Source organism: Nicotiana tomentosiformis, chromosome 12 (assembly GCF_000390325.3).
Source record: "Nicotiana tomentosiformis chromosome 12, ASM39032v3, whole genome shotgun sequence".
NCBI classification, from domain to species: Eukaryota; Viridiplantae; Streptophyta; class Magnoliopsida; order Solanales; family Solanaceae; genus Nicotiana; species Nicotiana tomentosiformis.
In genome coordinates, this window is record NC_090823.1 from 73,279,450 (window position 1) to 73,297,460 (window position 18,011).

The 18,011-nt window shown below is 38.9% G+C and overlaps 1 protein-coding gene across 1 annotated transcript; it reads left to right on the forward strand.

The window, feature by feature from the left end:
* The first annotated feature begins 4,321 nt into the window (after positions 1–4,321).
* LOC117274797 (secreted RxLR effector protein 161-like) lies at positions 4,322–5,038 on the forward strand. The gene has a single exon (XM_033654160.1). It carries the CDS (start codon positions 4,322–4,324, stop codon positions 5,036–5,038), a length of 717 nt encoding a protein of 238 aa, XP_033510051.1.
* Positions 5,039–18,011: the final 12,973 nt, after the last annotated feature.

Consider the following 18,011-nt stretch of genomic DNA (forward strand, 5'->3'; position numbering starts at 1 on the left):
ATCAGCAACATAATTGAGACTTCCTAAGAATCTCTGTAGTTGAGTTTTATCAGTAATCTCATTGGGAAATTTGGACGAGAACTCTATGGCTCTGCAAATTGGTTTGTAAGATCCTTGGTAAAGGTCGTGACCTAAGAATCTAATAGAGGTTTGGAAGAGTTTGATCTTTTGGGCACTAACTACCAAACTGTTTCTCTTAACAACTTTCAGGAAGGTGTTGAGATGCTTAAAATGAGAATCTATATTATCAGAAAATATAAGAACGTCATCTATATAGACTATAGACATATAACTGTAATCATTAAAGATGGAGTTCATGATGTTCTGAAACTCAGATGGGGCATTCTTGAGCCCAAATGGCATCACATTCCATTCGTATTGACCGAAGGGAACATTAAATGTCGTTTTGTATCTGTCTTTCTCGGCTACTTGAATTTGCCAGAAACCAGATTTCATATCGAACTTTCTATAAACATTAGTTTTGTAAGTTCTTTTCAGGAGATCCCTTTTGTTGGGGATGGGATATCTGATCCATTTCAGGACAGCATTCGGTGGTTTATAGTTTATAACTAATCGTGGGGCACCTCTCTCTTTCTCTGCACTCTTATTGACATAAAATGCAGAACAACTCCAAGGAGATTTAGAGGGACGAATAATGTTGTTTTTGAGGAGATTTGAAATCTCTTTTTTGCAAACTTCCATAATTTCATGATTCATCTGAATAGGTCTTGCCTTGGTAGGGATGACCTGTTCACTGAATCCTTCTGTGTAAGGCAATTCAACTAAATGCTTTTTTCTTTCCCAAAAAACGTTAGGAAAATCAGAACATATTTCTTGTTCAAAGATGTTTTGAAGATTAGCTATTTTGGTAACTATCTCCGGGGTTTTTAAAAGCTGTTCGATTTTCTTAACTCTAATTTCATCTTTTAAAAAGGTGATATGCTGAGAGAGTTTATTTATTCGAAAAACAGTGTTTTTTCTTATAAAATCACTTTCATCTTGTGAAACGGTTTTAACAAATGGAAAATGTAATTCTTTTCCTAATATCTGAGTAGAAATACCATCAAAGCCAGTAATGAAAGATTTTATCTGTGTGATAAAAGGAATTCCAAGAATGATATCTTCATTAATATCTTCAGTAATAATAAAATCATTTGTCAAGCAAATACCATTATTACAAATATGAGCTTTTGAAAGCTTATAATTAATACGAAGTTGTTCTCCTGTGGCGGAGTATAATTTGGAAGTACTCTTTTCTAAGTACTGGGTTGGAACAATACCTTTCATGATGCAGTTACGATCTGCACCACTATCAAGCAAAGCGATTTTGTTCATAGCGAAATGTTTGCTAATAACAATCTTGATAGGTATATGGCAACTTTGAGGTTTGATACTCGTAATTACCGTAAGGCCTTGAGCTTGGGACGATGAAGTCTTATCTTTGGTAAGACGAAGATTAACAGAGTCTTCATTCTCAGAATGACACTCACTTTGATGAGGACTAGGTTCTTCTTCATTTTCTGACTTATATTCATAAGTCTTAGCTCGTTTGAGAACCTGATCAGTTAAGATATCAACCTCAACTTTTCCAAGTCTAGATCTAATATCCTTGATTTCTTCCTTTAGTTCTGAGACTTCGTGCCTCAGATCAGAAATCGATGGTTCAGCTGGTTTATCGAAGCGAGCCATGACTTGCTTCATGCTGAATGGTTCAACAACTGACCTGGACTTAGGTCTGTCATTTTGTTGAGTAAGAATGAGGTTCTTGAGTTCAATCAAGTACTTCTTTCTAGACTCATCATTTGTGATGTGTTGGACGACATCAAACAGAGCTTCTTTGGAGCTATCTGATAGTACTTTGATGGAAGCCTGGGTTTTATCACAAGTACAAAAAGCTCCAGAACAATGGCATTCACTGCCAGATTGGCTTGAGTCAGAGTTATAGGCGATGTTGATATCATCTTCATCGCTATACTCATCCGAGGAGTAATCAGGAGAAGAATCTGAATTAGGTTCTTCTAAGATAGAGAAGAGTAACACTGTTTTTCGAATAAATAAACTATATGGCAAGTACGAACATCAGAAGGACATACTTGGAATTTAGCACCAAATCAAAAAAAATTCTCAAGAACACTTTAAAATTTCTATTTTCTCAACTGGACGTCCGAATCACGTCAAATCAACTCCGTTTCTCACCAAATTTCACAGACAAGTCTTAAATATCATAATGAACCTGTACCGGGATCCGAAACCAGAATACGGATCCGACACTAAAAATTTCAAACATCAATTAATTCTTAAAAACAATTAATTTTCAGACTTTTAATTTTCATCAAAAATTCATAACTTGAGCTAGGGACCTCCGAATTCGATTTCGGGCATACGCCCAGGTCCCATAATTCGATACGGATCCACCGGCACCGTCAAAACACGGATCTAGGCCCGTTTAACAAAAATGTTGACCAAAGTCAACTAAAGTCAACTTTTAAGGCATAAATTCTTATTTTTATCAATTTTTAACATAAAAGCTTTCTGGAAACCTACCTGGACTGTGCACACAAATCGAGGAGGGTAAAAATGAGATTTTTATGGCTTAAGAGCGCAGATTCAAGTTCTAAAATATAAGATGACTTTTTGGGTCATCATAGTTCATCACTTGACTATCCCAAATACTCCACAACAAAATGGTGTTGCGGAGAGAAGAAACAAAACGCTCCTAGAAATGGTTAGGTCAATGATGGCACAAGCTAACTTCCCAATTAGTTACTGGGGTGATGCGTTGCTTACTGCCACCTTTTTACTTAATCAAGTGCCTACAAAATCAGTTACTACTACTCCATATGAGTTATAGACTGGAGGACAACCCGATCTGAGTGTATTAAGACCTTGGGGTTGTGCTTCCTATACACATGATTCCTCTCACAAATATGGTAAATTGGTCCCGAGAGGAAAGAAAAGTATCTTTATAAGATACTCTGAAACCTCAAAGGGTTATATGTTTATAGGTCAGCAAGACAGTGGGAGTGTAACTGAGTTTGAATCACAAGATGTCACATTCTTAGAGGATGAGTTCCCTAAGAAGGGAGAGGTAGGTCAAGACCTAACCTTATTTGAGATAATGAATCAAGAAGTACAAGGATCACTTCATTCGAGTGGGAGAAGTTTAGCAGATGATGAATTAGTTTCTCATCAAAGACCTCATTCATCATCAGATGCGAATGAAAGTAATCCTTGTACATTTAATGGAAGTGACCAAATGGATCTTGCTCCAAGTGGGAGCGAGATGGTCACATATCTTGTTCCAAGTGGGAGCAGGATGAATGATCTTGATCCAAGTGGGAGCAACATTGATCTAAATGGGAGTAATGATGAATCACAAATAAGACACGATTCTCGTAAAAAGATTCCCCGTCAACGATTTGATGTTGAAGGCGGCGAACTATTTATGATGCTCCTACAAGAAGAAAACGAGCCTAAAAATGTAAAAGAGGCTCTCTCATGCCCTTCTAAGGATAAATGGACAAAAGCAATGGAAGATGAATTGGAGTCTATGAGAGTCAACAAAGTTTGGAAACTAGTTGACCTCCCTGAAGGACGCAAAGCAATTGGGAGCAAATGGGTTCTCAAAATTAAGCTCAAGGCTGATGGAACAGTTGAGAGGTATAAGGCTCGACTGGTGGCGAAAGGGTATACACAACAGAAAGGAATAGACTACGAAGAGACTTTCTCGCCTGTTGTACGATTTACCTTAGTTCGCCTGGTTCTAGCTATTGTTGCAAGCTTGGATCTTGAATTACATCAGATGGATGTAAAAACTGCCTTTCTCAATGGAGAAGTAGATGAAGAAATCTATATGGAACAACCTAAGTGTTTCATTGAAAAGGGCCATGAACAAAAGGTTTGTAGACTTTTGAAGTCTATTTATGGCCTCAAACAATCTTCAAGGAAGTGGTATTTACGCTTTCAGAATGTTGTTGTATCCAATGGCTTTACCATGATGGATGAAGACCATTGCGTTTATACCAAAAGATCAAGGAACAAGCTTGTGATTTTAACATTGTATGTAGATGGCATACTTATAGCTAGAAATGATAAGGAATTTATAACCGAGATAAAGTCATGGTTGTCATCTCAATTTGAGATGAAAGATATGGGTGAAGTTGCATATATTATTGGAGTTAAGATTTCAAGAGATCGTCCAAAGAAACTATTGTATCTCTGATAAGAGAATTACATTAGAAAAGTTATTGAACGATTCAATATATAAAATAGTAACCTAGTTGAAACTCCTATCAGTAAAGGCCATACCTTGGGAAGTCAGATGAGTCCTAAGACTCCTGAAGAGACAGAAAGAATGAGCCGAGATCCTTCTAGGAGCGCAGTCGAAAGTCTAATGTATGATATGGTGTGCACTAGACCTGATATCTATCAAGCAGTTGGCTTGGTAAGTAGATATCAAACTGACCCAGGTTTAGCACATTGGCAAGCAGTAAAGAGGATCATGAGATATCTTAAGGGAACTGCTGATTATGCCTTTTGTTACCAAGGCTGCAAGGATCTGCGATTAGTTGGATACAGTGATGCTGATCATGGAGGAGATTTAGATGAAAGGAAGTCTACCTCAGGATATATTTTCTTACTCAGTGATGGTGCCATATCATGGAGTAGTAAGAAAAAATCATGTGTATCACTATCTACGATGGAAGCTGAATACGTGGCTCTAGCATCAGCAGCACAAGAAGTTGTTTGGTCGAAAATGTTCTTGGAGCACTTGTTGGATATCGCTAAAAATACTGAACCAGTGTTAGTCTACAGTGATAGTGAGGCTGCAATATCCTCTACCAAGGACCCTAAGTTTCATTGTAAAACCAAACATATAGATATCAAGTATAACTATGCGAGAGACATGGTTAGACACAAGGTAGTGAATGTGAAGTATGTGTCTATAAAAGATATGTTAGCAGATCCATTGATCAAGCCTTTGTCTAGAGATGCATTTGTGAGACACATTAGGTCTCAAGGCTTACGTAGACTCTGAGATACTTTATTTTGTTATTTATTTTTCCCGTGTTCACAAAACTAATGTTATTTGATTATAAATAAAGTTGATTTACATACATATATTTTTATTGTTGAATGTTATGTGCATTCTTTACTCTTTTTGAAAAGTATGTCGGGTAGACAAGAGGTTGGCCTTCTCATACAGGAAACCGCCTCCTTATCTTAGTGATGTGAGGAGATGAAACATGATTTTAAGCAAAATTATCATAAGGATAATTTGAGAGCTATTTGCTTAAAATTAGAATGTCGTTTAAACAATGACATAAGATCATTAGGGTGAAAATCTGTCATGACCCAAAATCCAACTAGTCGTGATGGCACCTAATCCAACCCATTAGGTAAGCCAATTATCCACTATCCAATTCCAATGTAATTTAAAAAGACAATTGAGTAAAAGAAAATATCTAAATCTTACACATTCTCCAAAGACTGGTAGTATAAATCATGAGCTTCTAAGAATAGAGTTTACAAATCTGGTATGAAGTAAATACATCATCTGTTTGAAAAGTACATAAACAGAGTTTTATGAATCTAAGGCTACCATGAACAACAGGAAGCTACCACCAGAACACAGGTACATCTTCAATTCTGATTCCCATCGAGCACAGCAACATCAACATCCAATATCTGCACGCAAGGTGCGGAAGTGTAGTATGAGTACAACCGATCCCATGTACTCAATAAGTAACAAACTTAATCTTAGGTTGAAAGTAGTGACGAGCTGGAACAAAGGTCGGGTCCAACACCAATAGCCAACAACAATCCATAACAACGTAAAGCAAGTAATAAAATAAGTAACTTAGAGATAAAATGCTCAGCTTAATCAAGATTTCTAAAAATAGTTCTGCCTCTCAAGTGCATCCGTGAAAACTCAAATCTTTTACCGAAGTTGCCAAAAGAATATGAGTAAGTATGAAAACAGTAATTTTCCAAAAAATCCTTTCCATAATAAATAAGATGTTTCATTTTCTTTCCAAATAGCCAGTGGAAAATGCATCACTATGCCCATATGCCAATATGTGTAAGAAATCATGAATGACGTGATACCGTACAGCATGAGAAAAATACATCTCTATGCCTGTATGTCAAATGTGCATGTCAATGCGATGCACTCAGGGATAAAACCATATGCATACTCTCAGAGTATCATTTCACTCAGTCCTCCCAGTCACTCAGTCCTTCCAGTCACTCAGTCCTTTCAATCGCTCGGCACTCGCACTCAGTAGGTACCTGTACTCACTGGGGGTGTGTACAGACTTTGGAGGGGCTCCTTCAGCCCAAGTGCTATAATCTGCATGAACAACTCACATGCTGCACGGACAACTCACGTGCTATAGTATCAATATCTGGATTCGCACGGACAACTCACGTGCTATGGTATAATATCTGGATCTGCACGGACAACTCAAGTGCTATAATAAGCCAATCTGGCCTGCTGCGGCGTGCAGTCCGATCCCATAATAATAAAGTATATAAACCAATATGGCCTATTGCGGCGTGCAGCCCGATCCCATAATTATCCTCACAATCAGGCCCTCGACCTCACTCAGTCATCAATCTCTCCAGTCTCTCGGGCTCACAATATCATGAAACTAGCCCAAAATGATGATATGATGAATCAATAAATAGCAACAGAGACTGAGAGATGATATGAAATGAATGAACATGACTGAGTATGAAATTTTATTTTAAACAAATAATTCAACAGCAATATGACCTTTGTGGGTTTCAATAATACTGGCACATAGCCTCAGCGTGATTTTTAATATGATTCTTAGCTCAATTTCTTTAACACATAAAACTACATAGAAAATGCCAAGATTATTTGACTACATAATTTCACGGAACCAATTACGTCACAATTTATATAGTGCACGCCCACACGCCTGTCACCTAGCATGTGCGTCACCTCCAAACAATTCACATAATACGTATATTCATGGTTCACACCCTCAGCTCCAAGATTAGAAGAGTTACTTACCTCAAACCGTGTAATTCTTTACTCTGCTATGCCTTTACCTCGCAAATTTGCCTCTGAAATCCTCGTATCTAGTCACAATTAATTCGTTTCAGTCAATACAAATTACAAAAATTAATTCCATAGGAAAATACTAATTTTTCAACAAAATCCAAAATTGCACTCAAAAATCGCCCATGGGGACCATGTCTCAGAATCCGACGAAACTCACAAAATTCGACAACCCGTTCAATTATGAGTCCAACCATACTAGTTTCACTCAAATCCGACTTCGAATCGATATTCAAATCCCAAAAATTTATTTTAAGAAATTTCTACAATTTTCCCCAAATTTCCATTCAAACTACTAATTGAATGATGAAAACAATGATATATTCATGTATGTTAACCAAATCCGAGTTAGATTCACTTACCCCGATGAATTTCTTGAAAATCCCACTAAATTTTGCCACAAATCGAGCTCCCAAAGTCCAAATGTGAAATAATACCCTAACACTCAGTTATATAGTACCACGTCTAATCTCCCAATGTGCGGTCCGCATATTTTCAAGTGTTGCCACACATTTTCAAGTTTTGCGGCCGCATAATTTTGAGTGCGGCCGCACTTCACTGTGATAGCTTACCAGGTTTAAGTAAAATGTCCATAACTTTCTGTACAACTGTCCAAATGATTTATGATACACATTTCTGGAAACTAGATTCAAAGGGCTACAACTTTTGTTTTTGAATCATTTCCAAATTCGTTGTGGATTAAAAGATATAAGCCTCCGAAGTCGGACCATCGAACCTGCAAAACCCCTGAAGTGCGGCCGCACACAAAATTGTGCGATCCACACTTTTCCTCTGGAGTCCGCACTTTTTCAAAAGTTCGAAAACAACATTTGAGTGTCGAAATGCCCGGACATCGCTCAAAACTCACCCTGAAACTCACCGAGCCACTCGGAATCCCGTTCAAATATACCAACAAGTTCCATAATATAACACGGACCTACTCGAGACCTCAAATCACATCAAACAAATCAAAACGATGAATCGCACCACAAATCAAAATCTATGAACTTTAAACTTTCAAATTATATATCTTGTGCCGAAACTAATCAAATCAATCTGTAATGACTTCAAATTTTGCACACAAGTCATAAATGACATAACAGAGTTATGAAAATATTTAGAACTGGATTCAGACCACGATACCAAAAAGTTAACTCCCCAGTCAAACTTTCCAAAAAATTCAATTTTCGCCATTTCAAGCCAAATTCCACTAGGGACTTCCAAATATTTTTCTGGACACGCTCCTAAGTCCAAAATCACTATACGTAGCTATTGAAATCATCAAAACTCCATTTCGGGGTCGTTTACACATAAGTCGATATCCGGTCACTATTTTAACTTAAGCTTTAAACCTTAAAACTAAGTATTCCAATTCATTCCAAAACCTCACCGGGCCCGAACCAATTAACCCAGTAAGTCATAAAACAACTGTAAAGCATAAATTGAGCAGTAAATTGGAAAACGGGGTTGTAATACTCAAAACGACTGATCGGGTCATTACATTCTCCCCCACTTAAACATACGTTTGTCCTCGAACGTGCCAAAAGTTGTTTCCAAGCCATCACATCACTATTCTATCTTACCACGCATATACCCGGAGTGATCCCATACCACCATATTCCATATATGCCTGACAACATTGAAGATCATTACTTTAACCTTAGTCCGTAAAACTTAGAGCCCAATTTCCAACATCCAGAATTTTTTACAAGACCCGAGTCTCACATCTACACACTGTATAAGTTTGAACAATCTGTATCAAGCCATAAACATAACCCCAGATATAATCACATAACATATCACACAACTTGCATACTCGCAGCACCATTCCCGATCACAGTAACTACTCAAAAACCAACCAACTACTAGTATAAAACCCCATAACAAACAAAACCTTGTTCCAAAACTTTTGTACATTGCTGATCATGAAAGAAACACGCGGAATCTCATGACCCCTTATCAGATCAACAAGTCATGGAGCTCTCTCGCCCTAACCAGAACCATAATTACTTGCTAAGCTGACTTTCAATATTATCCTTGCGGATATACTGTAATCAAATATGATAGTACCCATTCTTGATCCAATGACCTTATATTATTAAATACAACTATCCCACAGATACGCCACATCAATATAACTCCAGTCACAACTGCGCAATTAGTGTACCCAAATATGGGAGATGTCTCAAGAAAGAGAACCGTATTACAAGTTCTACAAGAACCACCACAACCACAATGTTACAACCAACTCCTCAAATTTCGTGAAGAGGATAACCGTAGGTGCATGTGCACAATTTTAGAGGAAGGAAATTAATGAATCAGATAAATTATCATAGAAATAAAATTCCCACACACGGCACAGACAACTCACGTGCCAATAATATGAATCGCCTGGCATGGTCATAGGCCTCCAGTCCCAGCATATTATACAGGAGTAATTAAACAAGTACACGTGTATATGATAATGAAATAAGATTCTCATACTCCTGGACTGGTATAAATAACACGCCATAGTGTAAGCATGTGCAAAGTCTGCTATCACACTTCAAATCGGCAATTTAATGCAGACATAGTAATTACCCCATTTATTCAGGGAATTAACCTCTTTGTAACCTCAAGTGTAGCCCAGATAGATCTCAACAAAGATAAGAATACGAAAAATGTTATAACTTTGCGCTTAACAATCAACTCTAGGCATATCATAGCCTAAGCATTCTTTTGAGTATAAATACTTGCCCCGATGCCCGCACATTGGCTCAAACCTCACATATATGCACACTTATAGCGCGTAGCTATCATAAATAATTAACGCAACTAGTGCCTCCACTAATTTTAAATAAAATACTCACCTTAAATAGGCCGCAACCCGAAATAATATGCTTCTGAGAACTCCCAGTCTCCAAATTCATCGAGCACATGAATCACCGTAACTGATCCCAAATCCATCACTATAATGTTATAACTTAGAGTTAAGAAAATCGAACAGATTTGAGGTGGTTTGAGGATTCAACTAAGTTCATATAGTGTTTTGGGACTTGATGTTATGTTTGGTTGAGATCCCAGGGACCTCAGGTGAGTTTTGGGTATTTAACGGATCATTTTTGGCCTTGGTGAGATAGCTGATATCTGATGCTGCATTTTTCTGGTTTCCTCTTACGCGTTCACGAGAGGAGCCTCGCATTCGCGAAGAGTGTTTCTGAGTTGGTGAGATTTTGCTCTACGCGTCTGCGAAGGAGAGGATGCGAACGCGAAGGTATGGCAGTGTGTGCATCGCAAACGCGTGAGTGGCGTCGCGTTCGTGAAGGGGAGTGAGGCAGCTGGGGACCCCCAGTCTTTTGTTCTACGCGTTCTCTAGGTAAGGGATGCATTCGCGAAGGTCTGAGTTTGCAAAGCTTTGCGTTCGCGAAGCATAGGTCACGTTCATGAAGAGTTATATTGAGAGGCAGTCTGAGTTGGTCTATGTGAACGCGAGAGGACGGTCGTGTTCGCGAAGAAGGAAATCTGGACAGACAGTATTAGTTTCAAAAATGAGGGTTTGAACACATTTTTGCATATTTTGAGCTAGAGAACATGGAATTGGGCGATTCTTGAAGGGATTATTGTGGAGTTGATTGGGGTAAGTGATTCCTACTTGGTTTTGGTTAAAACCCATGATTATAGCTTTAATTTTATCATCTAATTTGTGATTTGGGGTTAAAAATTGGGGAAGAAGATGAAGTGTTCTTGAGTTAGATTTTTGGGGTTTTGAATGGGATTTTGTTATCGGATTGGAGTAAATTTGGTATGGTTAGACTCATGAGTGAATGGACTTTCGGGTTTTGTCACTTTTTTAGGATTTCAAGATGTGGGCCCGGGGACCGGGTTCGGGCCAATTTCGGATTTTTGGCTTATAGTTTCGTGTTTTTCTTGTGGGATTGATTCTTTTAGCTTATATTAATTATATCGTACTGCTTATGGCTAGATTCGGAGTGTTTGGAGATTGATTTGAGGGGCAAGGGCATTGCGGAGTAGGATATTTGCGCGCTTGAGGTAAGTAACAGTTTAAATCTGGTTTTGAGGATATGAAACCCCGAGGATTGGTATGATGTGAATGTTTGGAGGTGACACACATGCTAGGTGATGGGCGTGTGAGCGTGCACCGTGAGAGATTGTAACTTGGTCCGTCCCGTGAGACTGTAAAGTCGAATAGCCATTGTTATTACTTGTTTTTCCTTGTCTTTGAGCAAATGACTGCCTTTCATGTTTGAAACCATGCTTAGGCCTTATAATATCACTGTTGGGACCCGCAACGGTCGTATACTTGTTGAATTGGCTGCTAATTGCTGTCTTGTACTCAGTCACAATCTTACTTGTGGGTTATATCTCCATTCCCTCTCATTTCTTGTTGATACCTATTTTTATTTTCTGTTTGGGCTAATTGTTATGATATTCTGTGAGCCCGCGGGGCTGGAGAGGTTAATGACTGAGATAGGGCCTGAATGCTGAGCTGCGAGCTGTGAGGTATATTGGATCGGGTTGCACGCCGCAACAATATTGGATCGGGTTGCATGCCGCAACAAGCCTTAGAGCTATATATATATATATATATATATATATATATATATATATATATATATATATATATATATTGGATCGGTTTGCACGCCGCAACAAATATTGGATCGGGTTGCACGCCACAACAATATTAGGTCAGGCTGCGCGTCGCAGCAATATAACGCTTGGGCTGAAAGAGCCCCTTCGGAGTCTGTACACCCCCAGTGAGCGCATGTACCTACTGAGAGTGTGTATTGAGGGCTGAGAGCCGAGAGTATGAGCTGATGAGATGAGTTGAGTGACTGCTGCCTTGAGAGGTTGTACTTTCTTTTATTTATTGTTGCACTTAGTTGCTATCCGATGTTGTTGTGAAATTTCTGGAAGATTCATATCTATTTTACTTGGGCTCGAACTGATTTGACTTATACCACTGGATTTGAAAGCATGTTCACTCTTTACTGAAAACTTTTGATATGAACTGTATTTTTATAGCCCGTCGCTGCATCTCAGTCCCTTATTTAATTCTGTTACTTGCTGAGTTGGTTGTACTCATGCTACACCCTGCACTTCATGTGAAGATCCAGGTGTGTACGGTTCTGGCGGTCGTTAAGTTCGTGCGCGGGCTGATTATCGGAGACTTACGAGGTAGCTGCCGGCATCCACAATCCTTGTTTCTCCTTTCTTATTATCTCTTCTCTCTTGTATCGGCATTTGGCACAGACTGTAGTAGACTCTGTTTCTAGATTGCTTATTAGATGCTCATGACTTCGTGACACCTTGATGTCGGGCTATTTTTCCGCACTTATGTTTTATTTGGGTTTTACCTCCGTTATTATGAAAAACTCCAGTTATTTTAAATGTCCTAATTCATTTCTGTTAAATTTTGAAAATGTTTTTGGGAAGGTCGGCTTGCCTAGTATCACGATAGGCGCCATCACGTCGGGTTAGGTTTTGGGTCGTGACAATCACCCTTCGTGCTTTACACTCTCCCTCACATGATTATATAATTCAAATGGCGTGGCATCACCCATCGTGCTTTATACTCTCAAATGGCACGACATCACCCTTCGTGCTTTACACTCTTCCTTACCAAGCGCATGTATATCATTAACAAGCAAGGTAGGAAGTATAAATAACATCAAGGAGAGTGTTTAATCCACAACACAATACAAAAATTCATATCACAATTTGCCACTGACCACAACCAAATTTCAAATATGTAGCAGAATCAATAAATTTCTCAACAAATAGCTCAATGCTCCACACAACGTATATAAAACCTCAAAACAATCAACAGAGGTGAAAAATACTCAGTATAGGGCAATACCTTCATTAATCCAAATTCTTGATAATTATATTAACTCCTCAATTTAAACTTATTTAATAAATATTTGCAGATAAGGATTCCTTCATGAATTTAATTCTAAGAAAAATATCAAATCAACAAACACACGGAATTCATATAAAATCCAAGTGACAATAACACCAAATTATTATAAAAAATACAAACTCGACAAATAAGGAATAAGGCGTGATAATTCAAGGATTTACCAAATGCCAACAATTATCCAATTTAATACATAAATATGCCTAAAACTTTAAACCAATAAAATCTGCACATATAAGCCCGAGTACGTACTCGTCACCTCGCGTACACGGCTTTCAATCACACAATTTTCACATAAGATTCAATGCCTAAGGGGTAATTCCCCCACTCAAGGTTAGGCAAGATACTTACCTTTTTGAAGTTATGTCGATATTCCAAAATCACCTTCTTGCTTGAATTGACCCCCGGACAGCTCAAATCTATCCAAATTAATTGTACAACTTCATTAATATTCATCGAAAATAATTCCGAAAAATAATACGTCGACTTAAAAATTTATTCCAAAAAGTCAAGAAAAGTCAACGTGGGGCCCGCCTCTCGAAACCCGACATAATTTTTACCAAATGCGAACATCCATTCCGATACAAGTTCAACCATACCATTTTTTTTTTTATCAAATTCCAATAACAACTCAACTTCCAAATCTTAAATTTTTGTTTTTGGAAGATTTTGCAAAAATCTTGATTTCCTCCATTTAAATCCGAATTAAACGATGAATATAACCATAGATTAATGAAATATAATCACTTTAGGATATAGAACACTTACCCCAACCAAGCTTGTGAAAAATCCCTCCAGAATCGCCCAAATCCGAGATCCAAAAATCCAAAACAAAAATTGAAAAATGACCAAGTTCAATCCTTATGTTTCTGCCCAGTTTCGCACCTGCGAACACGTTTGTCGAGCTCGCTTTTACGAGAAAATTATCGCTTCTGCGACGTCCACAAGCCACTGTCCTCTCGCACCTATGGAAGAGCTTTCGCTTCTGCGGTCACGCGGGTGCAGAAAATGCATCATACCTGCGATTCTACCCATTCCAGTCTAGGCCGCATCTGCGACTATTTTACCGCTTTTGCGGTCGCGCACCTTCGACCATTTCCATCGCTGGTGCGATTGCACCAGAATTGGAAAAATTCCAGAATTCCTTCAAGCACAATTTTGTTCCGTTTAACCATCCGAAACTCGCCCGGGCCCCTGGGACATTAACCAAATATACCAACATGTCCCAAAATACAATACGAACTTAGTAGAGACTTTAAACCACGTCAAACAACGCCGAAATTACGAATCGCGCATCGAATCGAATTATGAGTTTTCAAATCTTCCAACTTCTATATTTTGCGCCAAAAAGTATCAAATCAATCCGGAATGACTTCAAATTTTGTATACAAGTCATAAATGACGTAATGGAGCTGTTCTAATTTCAGGAATCGAAATCCGACCTCGTTATAAAAAATTGTGCCTTCGGTCGTACTTTCCAAAAATCTTCTATTTTCCAACTTTCGCCAAAATGCGTCGAATTGTCCTACGAACTTCCAAATCCAAATCCGGACATACGCCTAAGTCCGTAATCACCATACGGAGCTATTAACATCATCAAAATTTCATTCCGGGATTGTTTGCTCAAAAGTCAACTCTCTGGTCAACCCTTTCCATTTAAGCTTCAAAAATGAGAACTGTTCTTTAAGTTTATTTCCGAATCTTCCGAAAAATTAAACTCGACCACTCCCGCGGGTCATAATACATATTGCGAAGATGCTCGAGACCTTAAGTCACTGAACGAGGCGTTAATTCTTAAAACGACAAGTCGGGTCGTTACATTCTCCACCTCTCAAACATACGTTCGTCCTCGAACGTGCCAAGAATCTTTCTGAGGACATTAAATTACTGAGTGTATTCTTACACACATACTCGCGGGTGATTCTATGTCACCCTAAATTTAACAGGAGTCTGACAACACCATCTCAGTGGAAGTTTTTTCTTTTATCCACACTTATAAACTTTAAAACCAATTTCTTACACTCCAAACATTTTCAAAAGGCCTGATTTTCACATCAACACACGGTATTAGTCTCAACTAGCTATAGCAACTCGTGCCTATGCACACATCAAATTTCTTGATAGTGCTGAAGTACTTCAAAATTTTTCGGGGTATTACATTCTCCCCCACTTAGGATCATTCGCCCTTGAATAAGAAGTAGAGTCCGCCCTCAAACACATAACATAGCTTATCTCTTCTTTCGCACCTCTCAATCCCCCAAATTTTACTAACTCCCAATTGTTTATTTTTTTTTTCCAGAAATTTTGGCAGAGTCTACCCTGTAAATGGGGCCTATCCACCTGCCATAGTAATACCAAAGCAACTTCTAACAACACATCCACAATCTAACAAAGCACCACAATGTATATATCGATAACACTAATCTCAGCATTACAAGCACTGCATTATCATAATGATATCAGGACATGAAGCACATCATATGTATGCCCATCACCACATCTCTGGTCTTAATAGCTGTTCATAATTGATTACAACATCGCCAATTAACCTCATATTAACCAAAACCTCGTTTCAAATTTTCACAACGCTGACAACAAAATGTGAGGCATGAAGTCCTCATAACTATTTACCCGACTTAACGAGTCACATTTAATGCCGCCTGGGCACTCACCTCATGGGCTAAAACTCAATATTTTCCTCACAATTATGGATAAATATGCACAGAAACACACAAAAGAATTATCAAATAAGCCCAAGAGGCATGACTCCTTATTAATACTATAGTACAAATTTTAATTTCACAAAAGGAGAATTTAAACTCATAAAATTTTTCACCACAAGGACCTCATCCTTACATAACTTTCACCACGGCTCGTAGCCCAGTTTAAATATTTCACCTCATATAAAAATGCGAGAATCTCATCATCAACTCCGAATTACAAGTATTTTGCACATTGTGCCAACTGAATTTTTTTTAATTTCCTTTCTTTCTTCTTTTCAATAAATTCCGTAAACAAATTCACAATAGATAATGAACCCTCGTACCAATAGGGCATATAATTCATAAAATTGAGATCAATTATTTCCAAATCACATCAAAACCCACTGTAGTGAGTAATATAAAGTCACTTTTGGACTTATAGCCCTCAGTAGTGTACAAAATAAAAATGATAGACACGGGCTAACATCTTCAAATCTCCCAACAGGGATAAAAATGGGAGTGGAGTACAAATTCACTAATCCGCCATATATAAGGAGCATGAAAGGAGTTCTCACCTCGATAATCAGAATCGATTCAAAATAAGAATGGTGCTCCTTTTATTATAAATTAATTCATACATGTAACTACACCATCTGGTGTATCGGCCTCAGCCAATTCATAACAATTATATCAACGGGTCGGGCCTCCACCTCTTAGGCGCCCTCTACCCGCCTGTCCTCCACCCCTAACTGGCTATGCACGTGGAGTATTAACTGGAATAAAGCTTGTAGCCTGAGTGTTCTGATAAAATCCACCCCTTCCAAGTCTGGGACAATTTCTCTTAATGTGTCTAGTATCACCACTCTCATAACAACCCCTATGTGGGCGCGACTGCTCATACTAAATCTCTGTCGGATAAGTGGAATAACCACTGTAAGAACCCCGTGCCGGTGGTGCACTAAAAGTATTAACTGAAGCACTACGAGTATTCTGAATTGCGGACTGGGCTGACCGACTTCCCGAGCTTCCGCCATGATGAGTCATAGCTGCAGAGTAGAATCCACTAAATCCTCTAGAGTTCCGAGACCTTTTGGCCTCCTTAGCCTCCTTCTCTTCACTTCGAACATGTTCTAGCATCCTAGCAATCACTACTACTTGATGAAATGGAATGTCAGTCTGCAACTCTCGAGCCATACATATTTTAAAATCATAATCGAGTCCTTCAATGAATCTGCGGACTCGCTCTCTAACTGTACAAACCAAGATAGGTGCATGACGGGCTAACTCACTGAACCTGATGGCATATTCTAACACCGTCATGGTGCCCTGACACAACCCTTCAAACTCTGTGCGCCACGCATCCCGGAGAGTTTGGGGAACAAACTCTTTCAAAACATCTTTGAAAATTGAGTCCAAGTTGGTGGTGTTGCATCGAGTAGTCTATCCTCATCTTAAACTTGCCACCATTGATACGTTGCTCCTGACAGCTGAAATATAGTAAAGGAAATTCCACTCATTTCTACAATGCCCATGGTGCGGAGAATACGGTGACACTTTCCTAGAAATTCCTGGGCATTCTCGGTAGATGTGCCACTAAAGTAGGTTGACTATATCTCTTAAACCTCTCAAGCCCCATTTTGTTCTTCTAATGCCTCTAGCCTGACCTCAGACATGACCGGAATAACAGGTTGTACAGGCACCACACCAGAACCTAACCAATGTAGACATGCTGCTCTGGAGTACGGGCGGTATGAGTCTGAGATCCTCCCCCAATCTATGAAATATTTGGTGCAATGGAGATCAACCCTGCTTGAGTTAATATACCAAATATGTTCAGGAACTGTGCTAAAGTCTCCTGAAATTCTGGGGTAACAACAGGTGCTTCCAATACTTGTCCCCCGACCTTAGCTACTGGCGGCTCCTCAATTGTTACTTTGACAGTGCTCTAGCTGCGACATGTGACCTTACTCGGCCTCTACCTCGGCTTCTACCTCGACCTCGGCCTCTTGCGACTCTAGCAGTTTGCGCAGGGCTTTGCTCAGCTGACCCGGTAACACGTGTCCTCACTGTCACGCCCTAAAATTGTGGAGCGCGACCGGTGCTCAACCGAGTAAACCCGATCGAGCAAGCCTGTTAGATTCCTTCTACCCAAACTCATCCATGAATAAGGAGAATATATGTTTTCCCTAATTAAAGAGTAAAATGGTCGTGTCTGCAATTACCAATTTCTTACCATAAGTTTTACCATTTTTAAAGTCTCAAATGGACAAGTAATACAACCACTACATAACATAATTTG